General features: G+C 58.8%; 1 protein-coding gene across 3 annotated transcripts in view; it reads right to left on the bottom strand.

The window, feature by feature from the left end:
• Positions 1-347: 347 nt before the first annotated feature.
• Positions 348-15,031, bottom strand: part of COL5A1 (collagen type V alpha 1 chain) — a 169,062-nt gene continuing 154,378 nt past the window's right edge. For 2 of the 3 annotated variants that reach the window (XM_046652521.1, XM_046652540.1), the window contains exons 64-66: positions 13,012-13,080; positions 9,160-9,393; positions 348-2,998 (exon numbers count right to left, since the gene is read on the bottom strand). In XM_046652521.1, the coding sequence (XP_046508477.1) occupies positions 2,852-2,998; positions 9,160-9,393; positions 13,012-13,080 (450 nt within the window). In that variant the 3' untranslated portion in view covers positions 348-2,851. Of the gene's footprint in view, positions 2,999-9,159; positions 9,394-12,880; positions 12,950-13,011; positions 13,081-15,031 lie in introns of all 3 variants that reach the window. The other variant, XM_046652530.1, reaches the window with a different exon arrangement.

Here is a 15,031-nt window from a genome sequence, read left to right as displayed (position 1 = left end):
CTGCCCCGGGGCACCCACTGCCAGGGTGAGAGCGAGGCCCACACACTGTCAAGGTCTGGAAGCCCAAGAGTCATGGGAACTCGTCCAGGAGGCCCCTCAGGCTGGTGCCTGACCACATCCTGACGCCACCCCAGGGAACAGCTCTGTCCACCGGCAGGTCTGCCCGCCACCACTGCTGCCCAGGGAAGGCCTCCCTGGGAGGGCAGCCCGGGCAATGCCATCCTTCCTCTGTCTGTGACCACCACCAGGATTTGGGGAGCTTCTACTGTCCTGTGATTGGGGTCACACAGGGGTTTAATGCAGGGGAAGGCCCTGGTCACACTTAAGAAGACAGCCAATCACATCTGTTTACGGTGGAAACAGTAAACTCGATTTATTGAAAAACTATTACAATTATTCCTCTGTTACACAGGTTTAAAATATTTTAAAACACCCTTTCCTGGGCATTACAGTTAAAACTTATGAATGTGTCTATTGGACTTTTAGGAAATGTACAAGGGGTCATCTGACATTCTCTTTTGAAGGGCCTAATGTCCTAGAATCTTTTTATCACAGGTTTTCTGTTTCCTGTTTTCTTTTTCTTTCCTTTCAACATGTGTCCAATTATATCTATTAGGAGGAAAAAATAAAATTACGCCAAAAGAATTTCTGCAAATATAAGAAGTAATTTTATTGCAAATATACCGTAGCTAAGTGGTCTGGGGAGAACGGGACACGTTTTGACTTCAGTACAAATTGCAACAGCTTTGAAGGGACCAACGGAGGAAGAAGACAGAAGAGGAGGAGAACTCAGGAGGGGTGAGAAATCAAAACAGAATCACATGACCTAGACAAAGCCCACAGGGCACCCGGGCCATCCCCGGATATGGCTTTTCTTTTGAAGAGATGAAGGTGGAAGTCGTTGGCGCACGCTGGCATCCTGGCTGGAGAGAGTCTCGAAGCCAGACTTTTCTTTGGCAAGAACGAGATACAATTTCCACGGGAATTTGGGAAATCCTTGTGGGTGGTGTTTGTCGCTCCTGGGTTGCTTTGCTGTGGTTTCTTAAGCTGGAACAACGTTCCAATGGGGTGGGGCGGGTGGAGGACAGCACCAGAACTGTGACTTGTCACAGCTCCTCCCGAGGGCCGTGGGGGGCCCAACTTACTTCTCCCATCGTGGAAGGAAAGGGCATCGACCGGGGCAGCTTTTCACAGTAAAGGGTTGGCCTTTCCTTGTCGGCCCCTCTGGTCCTCCGCCCACGGAGGGCATCCCCTCGCCATTGCTCAAGGAGAAGGAATGACACCCAGACGGAGCCGCGCTGGCCCTCAGCTCCGGGGCGGCTGAGACCCGAGCCCAGGATGTTGGCGGATGGAAATCCAAATTGTTGACCTGGGAAGGAAGTGCTGCTGGTAGGCCCGAGAGGCCCAGAGTTCATTGCACATTTCTCTGTCTGCCGAGGCCGCGTCAAAGGAGCCCAGCAGAGACAGCACACGCGGCCTCAGTTCAGTTCTTGGAACAAACACAGAAATTAGCACCACAGACATTCAGCCACCGAATACAACCTGCCATCGTCACACCGTGGACAATGTGGGAAGCGTCTTTGTACTTTGCGTGTGTGTTTTCAAATCACAGAAGTGCGCCCTAATACTGCTAACAGGCTTCGAGGCGGCCTCGCTGCGATCTAGGGGTGCAAGAGCGAGCGGGCCAGTGGGAAGGAAGGCGACGTGCATTTATCTTAACGTCCTTGGCAAAAACCTGGATCGAGAAAGGTGGGAGAATGAGGCACGGCCAGGTACCCCCAGTGTCGCCTTCAAGGAGATCTTAAAACAGATAGCACCACAAAAGAGAAGTGTAAAAATAAGCACCAATTTTCATTTAATTATCGTCTACAGAAAATGTGGTTTCCCTGCCCTGGACATTCTCCCATCAGGCTCTGCAGGAAGAAAAATGGAAAAAGGAAGCAATTAAAATTGATTTAAGCCTGTGTTTTCATCTAAGTGCATGTAGAAAAGGCAAAGTATAAGATCCTTTTTTTCCTCCACATTAAAAAAAAAAAATCCAGAGCTAATCAAAAAATTGTCTGTAAGAGGGCACTGGAACCTGCTTCTTCAGGGGCGGCGTGAATTCTTGCTGCCCTGGGTAAATTTCCAATTTGTTGCACATTCTTGAGCAGGGTGGCAGCGGGGCTTCCCCTTTCTAGCCAGAACTGGACCGCATCCCAGAATGGACGCCACATCCCATTCTCCCGGTGGGACTGAGGCTGGGTTGACATGCATGATTGAAAGTCAGGGACACTGAACATTTATGACAATACAATACAAATATTTACTTAAAACTCACAAAACAAAAGCACCTTTAATCCATCGGAAAGGCACATGCAGAGCGACATTGGGCCTGCGAATGGATGTTGAGAACGAGGCTCTGGCAGGGCGGGGATGACCTTTACAAGGCTTGACTCAGAACATTTTTGAAGGTCAGGGGAAATACACATCTTCAAGTTGAATTAAAGAAAAATGATCTCTCAATATTGCAGCCCCACCCCCGCCCTGCGAACTCTCCACGAACGCGGCTGGCGAGCTCCGTGGCAAGAAGTGTGGGCCCCGTTCCTTCCCTGTGGAGTGTGGTGTAGACGGAACGGGGGTGGTGGCATTCCGGCCCCGCGGCTGTGGGACGTCTAGGTCATGTGATTCGGCTCCGGGGTGGGGGACACGGCTCGTTCCCTTTGCTCTCTCTGGGTTGGGGGTCTGGCACGGCACGGTGCCGAGGCGCAGACGAGGGCGGGGGAGGGACGAGGGGCCTTCACTGTCCAGGACACCCACAGACGGCGCGCTGAGGTCACGAGGTTGCTCTTGGGGGCCGGGCTCGCGGCTCCTAGCCCAGGAAGCAAGCCGGCCCCACTTCGAATCCGAATTTCTGTGATGCTTCACCGAAGTCGTTGAACATGATGTCCACGATGGGCACTTGCTCCACCTTGGGAGTGTCGATTTCCAGAACGGTCTTCTGATACCCTTTCCTTGTCTGTGAAGGGGAGAGAGGCAGACATGGGTCAGAACGGGGGCGAGGGCCTCTCGGGGTAGCTGATCACCAAGCACACCGCCCCCCACGGCAGGGCAACCCACAAAGGCAACCGGTTTGCCCCCTTCTTTCGGGCCGGTGGGAGGAGGAGATGTGACAGACCAGAGCACGCAGCTTCCTGCCGTGATGTCCCGTTCCATCCTCCCACAGTGGGCTGAGACGGAGGGGCCGCAGCCCATTCGAGCCCACCTCCTCCCCTGCCAGCTGGGACACCTCCCATCTTAACCACAGGGATTTGCCCAAAGCAGCCCCGCCAGGACTGTGGGCTCCACCGAAATGTCTGAATCAGGGGCTTCTTGTGCAAAAATTAAGAATTCCAAGACAGCAACAGCGGGCTGCTGGCCTGCCCTTGGCAATCAGCAGACTGAGTCACACTCAGACGTAAGAGGATTCCACGTTCACAAGTGTGAGAACAGAAGGGACTCTTACCCACCATCTGCTCCCGAGGAGTCCTGGGTAAACTGAGGTACGGAGGGCAAGGGATAGCACAGTGAAGGAGTGGCCGCTGGAGGAGTCAGCACCCCTGCTCTGCTCAGACCATGTGTTCCATCCCCACTAGCATCTCCTTTCGCCCTCAGCTCACCCCCGGGGGCAGAATGCAAGCCTGCCTTACCAACTAGGAGAGTGGGTCTCAGAAAGGTGCCAGAGCTGTCCCGGAGAGGCGGCCTCCCTCCCCTGCCGGGCCACGTCTCCCGGAATACGGAAAGTGAACGTGCAAGATTGCCCGGGTCTGGAAAGCCACCCAACCTCGGCTCTGAGTGTTCAGGACACTTTTGCATGTGAGATTAAACCAGCCCCACCCCCCAACTCCCCCCTAGAGGAGGGTCTCTGATGTCGGTGGCCGTGAACCGTGGCAGATGCCCACCTGCTGCCTGTCCTGGACGAGCGGCTTTCCCTCCCTCACCAGAGACCCAAGCCGTGCTCTGAGCGGGATCCCGCCCCAGGAAGGGTCTCCCTCCACCACCGGATCCCTGGAGACAGGAGGACCAAGAGCAGCACCTCCCCTCCTGCAGAGCGGGGTCAGAGCGTCCCTCTCAGGAGGCCGGAAGACCACCTGGAGGATCCCAAGAAGCACCGGGAGCCTCACACGGCCTGTGAGAAGCTCTCGGTGAGCTGAGCTTTGGTGAGGTGACCTCCACTGTCTGGGGCTGTCTCCACGAAGGCCCGGGGACCCCGCCTCTCGGGATCACACGGGGGTGGTCCCCTCCCTCCCTGCACAGGGTTGTGGCCAACAGGAGTGGGCAGAGGGGCACTGTGCCACTTCAGAAATTAGGCTGTGATATGTGGCTTCTGTCCTGAGCCCCCTCTGCCCCCGGGATCTCTCCTCTGGAGAAGCCACCTCTGGAAGGGCCAGGAGGTGAGGCAGAGCCCCACAAGCGTCCCACTGAGGGGGACCTCCCGGCCCTGGCCGGCACTCGGACCACAGCAGCCGGCGGCGTCATGATGCCCTGCTGGTGCTAAATGTTTGTGTCCCCCCAAATCCAGATACTTAAGTCCCATCCCCAGTGTGAGGGTCTTAGGAGGCCGGGCCTTCAGGAGGCTATCAGTTCCCGAGGGTGGAGCCTCGATAACGGGATCCCGGCCTTGATGAGATGCGGCCGGGAAGCCAGCTCTCTCTCTCCATCACGGGAGGACAAAGCGAGAAGTCGGAGTCCGAAACCCCGGCCAGCGTCCTCCTCTTTCCCTCATCCAAGGGATGGCGGCGTTTGCCGAGCCGGCAGGGTGATTCCTCCCAGACTGAAGGGCCCAGCGCTCAACTAGCAGGGTGCTCAGAGAGGGGTGAACGTAAGCAGGGTGCCATGTGCGCAGGCCGCTCTGCCACCCCGTCATTCCAGGGCATCGAGAACCACTACCAGCCAGCAATGGCACCTGGGGTGGGGCACAAAGCTGCACAAGCCATGGGATTCATGTGGCGTGGCCCCTTGGGCTTCCTGCCTGGTGATTTGTGTCTCTCTGCAGGGCCGGGCCCCACCTGGCAGCCCCACCATCAGCTACACAACCACACGATGCTCTGTGTCTGAATCCCAATTTCTTGGGCCCTCATGACTATATGAATCCAGCAGGCCTTGGGGGGCTGAGGCAGGCCACATGTTCTGGGGGGGCATCAGGGCCTCCTGCATAATTACATGGCAGGGCTGTGACCTTTTAAGTCGTGGCTGAGCTTTTCGGGGTTTTGGGGTGAGCAGAGCGCTGGGCCCTCCAGGCCAGCCTCGCTTCACGCCGCTCCCCAGCAGCCCCTAAACCCACCTCCGTGTCCTGCCCGCCCGGTCCTCCACTCAAATGCCCTCCCCAGTCCGCCTGCACAGCCAAGTTCCTCGTAAACTGTGTTATTCTGTCTGGAGCCATTCTCTCTCCACTTTTTTAAAGACAACATCTTTTCTTTCTGGAAGTAAATGTGTCTGGAGAGAGAGCTCCCTCCCCTTCCCTGGCCAGCATCCAGTCTGGATATTCCCATGATCCTAAGTCTTGCCACTGCCTGGAGATGCCTGGAGGACGATCCCGGAGCTTAGCGATGACCGCTGCGGGGCCCAGGCACTTGCTTCCCTACAGTGTTGGGCAGCTGCCTAAACTTGCACTGGCGACTTTCCTAACAGAGAAGACTGTGGTTTGGATCATAACTGCATTGGGAGCTCAGCTCCAGGGCTCCTGGCCGCAGGATCCTCCTGGCCTGTGGCCTGGCTTCCCTGGCTCTGTGGGGGAGAGGAAGCTGCGGGAGCTCCTTCAAACCGCTGTCCTTTCTGTAGAACGCAGTTCCCCATCGGGGACGATTCTGTCCCCCAGGGGGCATGTGGCAATGTCTGGAGGCATCTCTGGTTGCCACGACTGGGCGGAGCGGGTTCCCCTGGCATCTAGTGGGTTGAGGTTGGAGACGCTGCTCAATATTCTACAATGCCCACGACTCCCCCACCCCAACCCCACACACACCGAAGAATGATCTGGCCCCAAAGGCTGAGACACTCTGGTCAAGAACCAGGTTTTCAGCACATGACTTGAGGGAGCGGAACGAGGAGCGACAGGTGGGAGTTGTGGGCAAGCAGATCTTAGCTCCATTCTCAGAAGAGCTTCCTAACACCGAGACTTTGCAACCATAGCCTGGGCTGTCTCAGGAGGTAGTGAGCTCCCGGTCAATGGGGGCATTCAAGGTGCAGCTGTGCCAGGAAGGGACCCCAGGGTGAGAATTAGGAGACTCAGCTTTGCCAAACCCTGAGGCCCTCGGGCAAGTCACCAGGCCTCTCCAGGCCTCAGATTCGGCATCCACAAAACAAAGTGCAGACCCAGATGAGCAGTTCTGTCCTGGAAGCGGGGAATGCTCAGTGGTTTTTGGTGCATGGCGGAGGACGATGTCGTGTGACGCCCCAGAGACCTGCCCCACCAACGGCTGTGCTGCCACAGGCAAACAGCACACCCTCATCCCCAGAAGACACGGGGCCAGAGGAACAGACTTTCTGATTGTGGAATTAAGGAGGATTTGAGCTTGACCTTGACCAGGATTCAGGCAGAGCCAGGAAGTCGAGCTCTGAGTTAGACAGCAGTGCTGGGAGCTTCCGGGGGCTCCAGCTTTGCCGCTGAAAGGAGCAGGGGAGGGGGCTTCAAGAGGCTACGGATGGAAACACCTGGATCTTCCCAGGAAGCTCTTACGAGGGGTGGAGCCGTCTGAGCTGGATTAGGGGGGGCCGGGGTGGCCTGCCCTTTAACCTCTGAGGGTCCTCCACAAGATACATTTTTCCAGCATTCTCATCCAGAGAACGGTGCCCTCTTCTGGAAAACCAGTCTGCTCCCTTTACCAAATGACACACATATACTGGGCCAACCCAAGTGTTTCCCTTTCTGCCATGGAAGCCAGGAAGCTCAAAGCCAAAATCAAAATTGTGTCCCCCAGGTCCTGCCTCTCCTTTACAGGATTCCTCATCTCTCGTCACGTCTCCACCTTTGCTGCCATGTGCTGGTGGGCCCGTGCTGTCTCAAAATACTCACAGGAGCTGGAAATTCTTTCAGGGCTTATGGTGGGCTGAACACAATTCTGAGCTTTTTTTAGGCAAGACTGGATGTGCTCCGGGAACCACCCTGTGAAGCGGGTGCTATTATTATCTTCGCTTGGGGGAGGCAGAGAGAGATGAAGCGATAATTTTACAGGCTGCCTCACGACCTTCTGGAAGCAGCTCGGGGTTCATGTCAGGAACACGAACAGATGCTGGATGGCTGAGGCTCCCCTGATGTTTCTGGATCCCTTTCCCCAGGGAACCGGATCCCTCTGACCTTAGAGAAGGACAAGTTCTGCACATCCAGGGCGGACCTGCAGTGTGGACCACATGGTTCTCGGGGCCACGGAAGCAGGAAGAAAGCAGGGTGTTCCCGTGAAGGCTGCTCACCGGGCCCGGGCCTCCCACCTGCCCGCACACACTCACCCTCACCCCCAAAGTAACCCTTGGGGTTATGACCAGATCCTTTTGTGGGAAAAAGGAACGGGGCTTCCCAGGGCTAAAGGGAGTCCTGGCCCCAGGGAGGGGAGGAGGCAAGATTTGAACCTGGGCCCCCCCGAGTCCTGCTCCCAGGCCTGTGGGTCAGCACCACCCTCTGGCTTCCCTGCCTGACCAGCCTGCCCTGCAGAACCACCTCAGGCCACTCTGGCCCGGTCCAAATGGGGCCAGACCATCTCAGCAGACACTGGGAAATCCTCAAATCCCACACGCGGTTGACAGGATAGGAGCAGCGACAAGCAAAGCAGGCAGCCTGAGGCAGGGACAACAACCCACAGGCAGGAGCGCTGGCTCCTCGCACGCACACGGGGGCGGCTCAGAGCTCAGGGACGCCTCTCCCCGGCCTGGGACACACTGTGGCCAGCTCTGACAAATGCCCTGGGTACTCTGTTCAAAGAGGGCGGGAGACGACTGGTGGAAGGGACCACAGGTGGTCACTCCAACCGGACATCCACGGGAGGGGCCCTGTCTGGAGCAGGGAGGTACGGAAAAGCTTCCCGACCCAGGAGATGACCGGCATAGTGCCTTCCAGAGCGGGGCATCCCCAGGTGCCGGCCTAGAGGGAGGCACCACGCAGGGCCAACCTTGGACACCGAGCAAGGGGTGGAGCCCACACTCGCCCTGTCCCCGAGGAGCTCGCCAGGGCGGGGTCCACGGGCAGGTCTCCGAAGGACACGTGGTGAAGAGAACGGGGGTTGGACATCGGGATTCGACAGTAAGACCCACAGGGGCAGTCCTTCTTGGTGACCTCTGCCCACCTCCAACCTCTAAAAGGTCACACGAGGGACACGTCAGAGGATTTTAACGGGATGGGGCCCCTGTGCACAGCTGCGCCCCAAACATCTCCCAGGACAAGAGGACACAGCTCAGACCTGTGTGCTGCCCAGAGCAGATGGCAGCCCCCGGGGGTGCAGTCCCGAGGGGCCGACCTTCGGCTGAGGGCCCAGGCCTCAATCTGGGGGCCACATGGTGGGGAGCAGAGGAGGGCAAGCATACGGGGGGCCAAGGGGCCAAAGAGTGAACACAACTCCAGCCCCGGCTCACAGTGTGGCCTGGGCAAGCCTCTCGGGCCTGGAACAAAACTGCCCCTGGCGGGTGGGGGAGGTGGGTGGGGGGAGCATGGGGTCCAAGGAGATGACCTAACTGGGTGGGGCTGTCCTGGGGGTCAGTGGCTGCTGTCACCCTGAGTTGGCAGAGCCATGTCCTAGGAGCTGATCCCAGCTCAGTCCTGGCCATTCCCAGGAGAGACCCGTCTAAGGGAGGGGGTCTCGAAGTCCGAGCTGGACCCACCAGAGGCCTTCCGTGTTTGACCCACGGCACAGCAGGGAGGGGTCATGGGCCCAGGCTCCTTTCCGGTCAGGTCTCAGCTTTCCCTTCCTCACCCACAGCCGCACGGGGAGGCCCTGGAGCTCCGGCCGTGCTCGGGTATTCCACGTCTCTGGCAGGCGTGGGGCTGCCCAAGTCGGCTGTGCTCTGTGAGGGGCCAGCCTGGCAGCCCACCTCGTCTGGGGCCCTCACCACATCCTCCATGCGGCTCGGGGCCTGGCACATCGCAGGTGCCCAGTAAACTCATGTTGACTGCGTGAATGCAGCCCAGGAGGGGCAAGCGCGGCCGCGGACACTCACAGCACAGCCGTCCACCAGGGCACGGATGTAGGGGCTGTTGTCAAAGGACATCTCCTCGTCGTTGGAGCCCAGGAAGCGCATGGCCTTGTCGTAGCTGCCCGTGGCGGCGTCCTGCCAGGCGACCGACTGGTAGCAGTTGTAGGTGATGTTCTGGTGTGCAGAGGCGCTCAGCAGCCGCAGGAAGGTCATCTGGACCACACCCACCGGGTTGCCCTCCGCGTCCACATAGGAGAGCTGCAGGGCACAGAGGGGGCGCTCAGCAGTGAAGGGACACACCACAGCCACAAAGACCCCCATCCTCAGGGCCTGGGCTTCACAAGCTTCACCCACACACCGTCTCCTCTGGAGGGTGAGCCTCGCCCGGGGCACCACCTGGAAGCACGCCGCATGCCTGGTCCCCCGAAGCCAGTGTGCACTGGCTTTGTTGGGGGCTCTCTGGGATGGAGTGAACCACCCCTCATTTCTTTCAGGGACCTAAACAACCCTCCCACTCCTCTTTGCCTGGCTGGCCCCTACTCATACTCCAGGGCTCAGCTCATGTGCCTCCTCCTCCAGGAAGCCTGCCTGGGTTAGCTGCCCTTGCCCATCTTGGCTTGGCTCAGTGCCCATTTTCCCTACCAGGCTGTAAGTTCCTCCACACCAGCACTGGACCCCTGGGTTATAGGTGCCTGGTCGGCAGCCCTCCCTGGACCGTGAGCACCCTGAAGGTAGAGGCCTGGCATGTATGTCCCTGTCATTGTGCCCCAAGGCTGGTAAAAGGAAGGCACTCATTAGATTATGAAATGAAAACCATCAGCTGAGCGCTTGTGTGTACAAGGCCCTGGCCAGGGAGCCCACGAGAAGGGGAGAGAGGGCAGGAGGCCTCGGAGAGTAACTCGGGCCAGTTGGGAGCGAGGCGTGCGGGGCCGGACCAGCAGGAAGGAAGGCCAGCCTGAGGGAGGGTCACAGGCCACAGGGCCAAGAGCCAGAGGGCTGGCATGACTGGGCACCTTCCTGGAAGCACAGGGAGCCATGGGATGGCCCTCAGGAAGGGCCATTCCTGCCTGTTCCCAGGCACGGAATTCAGGGGAGAGCAGAGCAAGTCCAGCTGTGGCCTGGGGGCTCGCCTGGCCCACGCCGGGCGCTCTGGCGACACGGCCATCGCTGAAAGGCCTCGCTCTCTGGCAGCAGACCCAGGGCAAGGCATCCGGGAACGATGGTGTGCTGGGTCTCACGGGATTGCTCCAGAGTCACCAGCTGGACATCCCCAAACTGGGCTATTCGGCTCAGCCAGGTGCGGGGCTGGGGCGGGGCGTCCAGAGAGACGAGTCGCAGCTTCTGCGTCTCTTTTGCAAACCCCAGCTTGCTGAACCAGTGGACACTGACAGGGACACGGACACTTCTTAACTAAGACATAGACGTCTTTCCCTCCCTGCCCTGGATTCCTCTCGGCCAGGGAGCCAGGCTCTCCTCGCAGACAGACGCTGGCTGAGCAAGGGTGGCCAGGCGTGTTTCTGTGCCGGACGATGGAGCAGACGACGTCAGGGTCTGAGACCAGCGGTTCCCCGCCCTGCGCAGCTCCACAGCTGCCCCCAGCCCGCCCCAAAGAGCCGTCTGAACACACGAAGGACAACTAAAGTGAGATCGCCCACGTATTTTTGTATATATAATTAAAGACAGCTGAAGGTGGTGGGTCCGGCCCGGGGGCATGTCCCTTCCCACCAGGGCAGGGAGAGCACACAGCCACCGGCCAACTCCAGCTCTCCACGCAGTGACCGGAAACCTTACAGTTGGACCTTGAGGAGAAAGATTGAATACCAACCGGCAGTCTGGACCATCAGGTGCTCCTTCTGGGAGGAAACTTGACTGACTCGAGAAAGGACGCATGCACGGGGAGAGGCCAGTGGGCGGCGCTGGACACAGAAGGACCTGAAGCCCCCAGTGCTGAGGGGGTGGTAGGAGGGCCCAGTAGGGCCGAGCCCCGTGCCCTGTGCTGGAATCCCAGAGTCCCACCGTGTGACCCTGTCCTTCCGGTGGGAGAGGTGTGTGCAGTATTATCTTAACGGGGCACATCCAGGGCAGCCCAGCCCAGATAAAGAGCCTATTTCTTCGAGGAGGGACTTGCATCTGCATCCTGTTCACTCATGACAGTCACAGAGCATTGGCAATAACACAGTGGGAAAAGTCAAAAGATAAGGTGACACTTCCCCTGGGTGGCCCCTTCACCTCTATCCTTGGGCAACTGTCTTCGGAATAGGACAGAAGTAGGAGGTGGACTCTTTGGGCTGGTGGCTGAACATGAGTGCTCTGCGACCCATTCCTCAGAATGAGGAGTTGGGGACGCAAGGGCTGTCCGGAGAGGGCAGGGCCTGTGCAGGCGGCCACCACCACGGCCACAGAAAGGACCCCACCACCTCTCCAGCTCCTTCCCACCTGACCCCTGCACCCCCCAGCCCCGCTCCTTGTCATCCAGCTCAAGCCACCCCATCATGGGGGCCCCCCGAGGGCGTGTCCCCCTCAGGTCCTTCTGTGTGCCAGTAGCTCTTTTCCGAGGCGAGCAAGAAAGAGGTGAAGGAGAGGAGAAACGGCAGGAGAGGAAGCAGGCCAGTGCCTGAGGTCCACACAGAAGGACAAAGGAGGTCCCTCCAAAGGAGGCAGTGAGCGGACCGCCAGGGTCTGCAAAGGGCCGGAGCTACTTGGAAATCAACAACATCGAGGGCGTGAGGTATTAATAATTAGCCACGAAGTGCGTCAAGGTTCAGGAACGAGGGGTCTTCAGAGGTGCGACAGGGCAAAGGCCGGCTGGCAGCCACCACTCCGTAAGTCCCTGGGGGGAAGGTGGCTACTGTGCCCACCCGGGGAGGCTGGGGGGCAGGAACCAATGGCAGGTGGTTGGGTGGGAACTCACGGGACCCAAGAGCTGGCTTCCGAGTGAGAAGGCCCTCCTTCTAGGGCGTTGGGCGGGGTAACTAGATCCGAGGAAGCAAAGTGGGGCTCTAACGGCACCTGTCACACAGACATGTTCTACAAGCTCAGTGCTTTAACTTGTTAGGAAGGGGGACGAGAACTCTGTACTTTGTTCCAGAAAAGGGCCCCCCTCAAACTCCTGAGATGCTCAGGGAAAATGCTCCGCCGTGCAGAAGCGGCCGGTGGCCTCACGGAAAGGAGTGTGAACCGGCTCTCGGCTCCATGCCTGCCGGGAAAACACATTTGTCTCTTTCAGGAGACGTTGAAGCCTTTCCCCTCCTGGGATGGGCTGTTTCAGATTGGCTCCCCAGAAGTTAAGACAAGGACTCACAGAGTCATGCGGATGGATGCAACTGAGAGGCCCACAGCCCGGTGTGCATTCAGGGCTTAGTGCGATGGGTCCTGGAAAGAATCTGACTAGTTTAGTGGTCCAGGACCCATTTCATCTGACCTGCAAGCTAGAACTTAGCAAAACAAACCCTCCGGCTCCTGGTGCCTTTGGTCTCAGTTCCTGGCAGTGCCCAGCTTGGCTCTGGGCGCCCGGAGCACAAGCCTCCCATCCTAGATCTGAATGGAGAGCCAGGCGCCTGCTCCCAGGCAGAAGGGAACCCTCATTGGGCGTGGTGGGAGCGGGCCGAGGCTGGTCTGGCTTCATGTGCCTTGGAGCGGTCTGGCCAAAGGGGCGAGAGCAGGTGGGCGCACGGTGGCGATTAGTCCCATGCAGAGCCAGGAGCCAGGCCGTGCCGCAAGCAGGCAGTGCCCAGCGGCCACTTACCAGGGACCCTCGCTTGTACTGACTATACCAGGTAGAAGGCTGTTCTTTGGGCCAGCGGGCCATTTTACTCTGGAAGATACGAAACGGGTGGGTTTAAACGACAATCCCAGAGAAGCCAGGGGCGGCCTTACCAGTTTACCACGCTTGAATTCACTGAACCAGGAACCTGGGTTTTCTTTGGGCCAAGAAGTGATTCTGGCCTAAACATGGAGCAGGGGAGGCGGGGAGGGAGAGAAACAGAGAAGGACAGGTTACTCTCCCGCCTCCTCGGGACACGCCCCGCGTCCTGCACACGCGCTGTCCCCGCCCACGTGGCCAACCGGGAACGGATGCCTTTCGTGCCTCCATCTCCCCCCTGAGAGCTGAGGAGCTCCCTCCAGGGCAGATGGGACACGATGAGGCCGAGAGGAGCCCTCGCGCTTTCCAAGTGCCCACACGTGCTCCACATGCAGGGTCGAGTGTAAGTCTTATCAGGTTTTGTATATCTGGCATCAAGCGCAGTGCCTGGCACCTAGCAATGCTGAAACACGCTTCTTGAGTGAATGAGTGAATGAATGAATGAACGCTCGCTCATCTTGTGTGATGAAGATGATGATAATAAGAGCCCACATTCACCGATGGGCGGAGGGAAGGACGTGTGGGCATCCTCTCCTCTGATCCTCTGAGCTGAGGGGTGAGGCTATGTCTCCATGGCCTCCACCTGGGGATGCGGTGGGCCAGAGACCCTGCCAGGGTCCACCCAGCATCTGTGACACGGCTGGACCAGCGAGGGGTGAGGTGTGCGTGTGTGTGTTTGTGTGCGACGTGTGTGTCTGTGTGTGTATCTGTGTGGGGTGTGGCTGTGGGGTACACGGTGTGTGTGTCCGTGTGTGGTGGCTTTCTCTTTGGGAGAAGTGGCCTGGAGGGTGGGTCCCCTGCCAGCACCATCTGTCCTGTGGCCCAGGTAGCAGACCCCTCCAGGGCTTCCCTGAGGACGTAGCACGAAGCAGAGGCATCATCGGGAGGGGCAGCGTCTGTCCCCCTGTGGGAGGGGAGGGGGCCCCCATTTGCAGTTTTCTCTCTGCAGAGGTCAAGGCCGCAGTTCCCAAGGGTGGGCCTAGTGGGGCCTCAGTAACGCTGTGGAATGAGTGAATGCATGAATGAATGATCCCCTCCTTTAGGAGACCTGCACTGGCTCCAGAAGCGGAGACTTCTTTCCCGGCCGAGGCTGCCTGTGAATTTACTTCTGCAGGCAGAGACCTGGAGCAGAAGGGAAGAGCCCACGCGGCCAGCCTGGCCTCAGCCGTCCGCGGGCCTCTGCTTGGGCCCCAGGTCCCAGTCTTCCGCAGTGAGGAAGCAGAAGTCTGAATTCTGGTCCCTAGGCCCTGGCTCTCCTCTGAGCCGGCCTCAGGCAGGAGAGCCAAAAAAGGGGCCCCACTGGAGGAGAAGGGTGTCCAGCCTGCCTCCTGCCCCTCAGGACTCTCTGGCCCTCTCCCTTTGGTTTCTGAATCTGCCACTGTTGGTGCCATGCTCAGCTAACACGAGGGCGGCCTCCTCTGAGAACAGGCTCAGGGGTGCAGACAGGTGCTCACCTCACCCCAGCCCTCGGCCTCACACCCCTGGCCCTCCAGCTGCCCGACAGGCAGGGGTTCAGTGCCCAGGCAACCGGGCAGAGGGTCTCTACTTGCAAGTGGCTGAGCAGTCGTGGCCTGAGCCCAAGGCTCTCAGGCCGTGGCCGCCTGGCTGGTTGGCACCCGTGCAGAGGAAGAGAGAGGAGCAGTGGGGGTCACTCAGCGCCCCAGCCTGCTGTCAGGAGCCGCTGCGGCTCCTGGGGGAGTCTTGCTAATTCTTCAGCAGGGAGGCCATTTGCAGAGGACAGACAGTGACAAAAAGGAGGGGAAGCAGTATCGTTTCCACATGAATTTCCTCCTGGGCCTCTGCCAGATGGAAGGGTCTTAAAGTTTGAGTTTTCTTTTTGAACCACAAAGGGTTCGTAGCTGGGCAGGCAGGTTACCAAGTATTTAAAATTCCAGGCTAGGAGAGCGTGCAAAGAAAACAGGGGCCCCCAAGTCATCCCTGACAGCCTGGAGCCCCTGCTCCTGAAAGCTGGGCCTTCTGGCCCACGGGGGTGCTGGAGCTCCCCACGGTGACGGTGAGATGCAGGGATGGGGA

The sequence above is a fragment of the Equus quagga genome, chromosome 1, assembly GCF_021613505.1.
Source record: "Equus quagga isolate Etosha38 chromosome 1, UCLA_HA_Equagga_1.0, whole genome shotgun sequence".
In the NCBI taxonomy this organism is placed as follows: Eukaryota; Metazoa; Chordata; class Mammalia; order Perissodactyla; family Equidae; genus Equus; species Equus quagga.
This window is presented reverse-complemented; position numbering and strand designations above follow the sequence as displayed.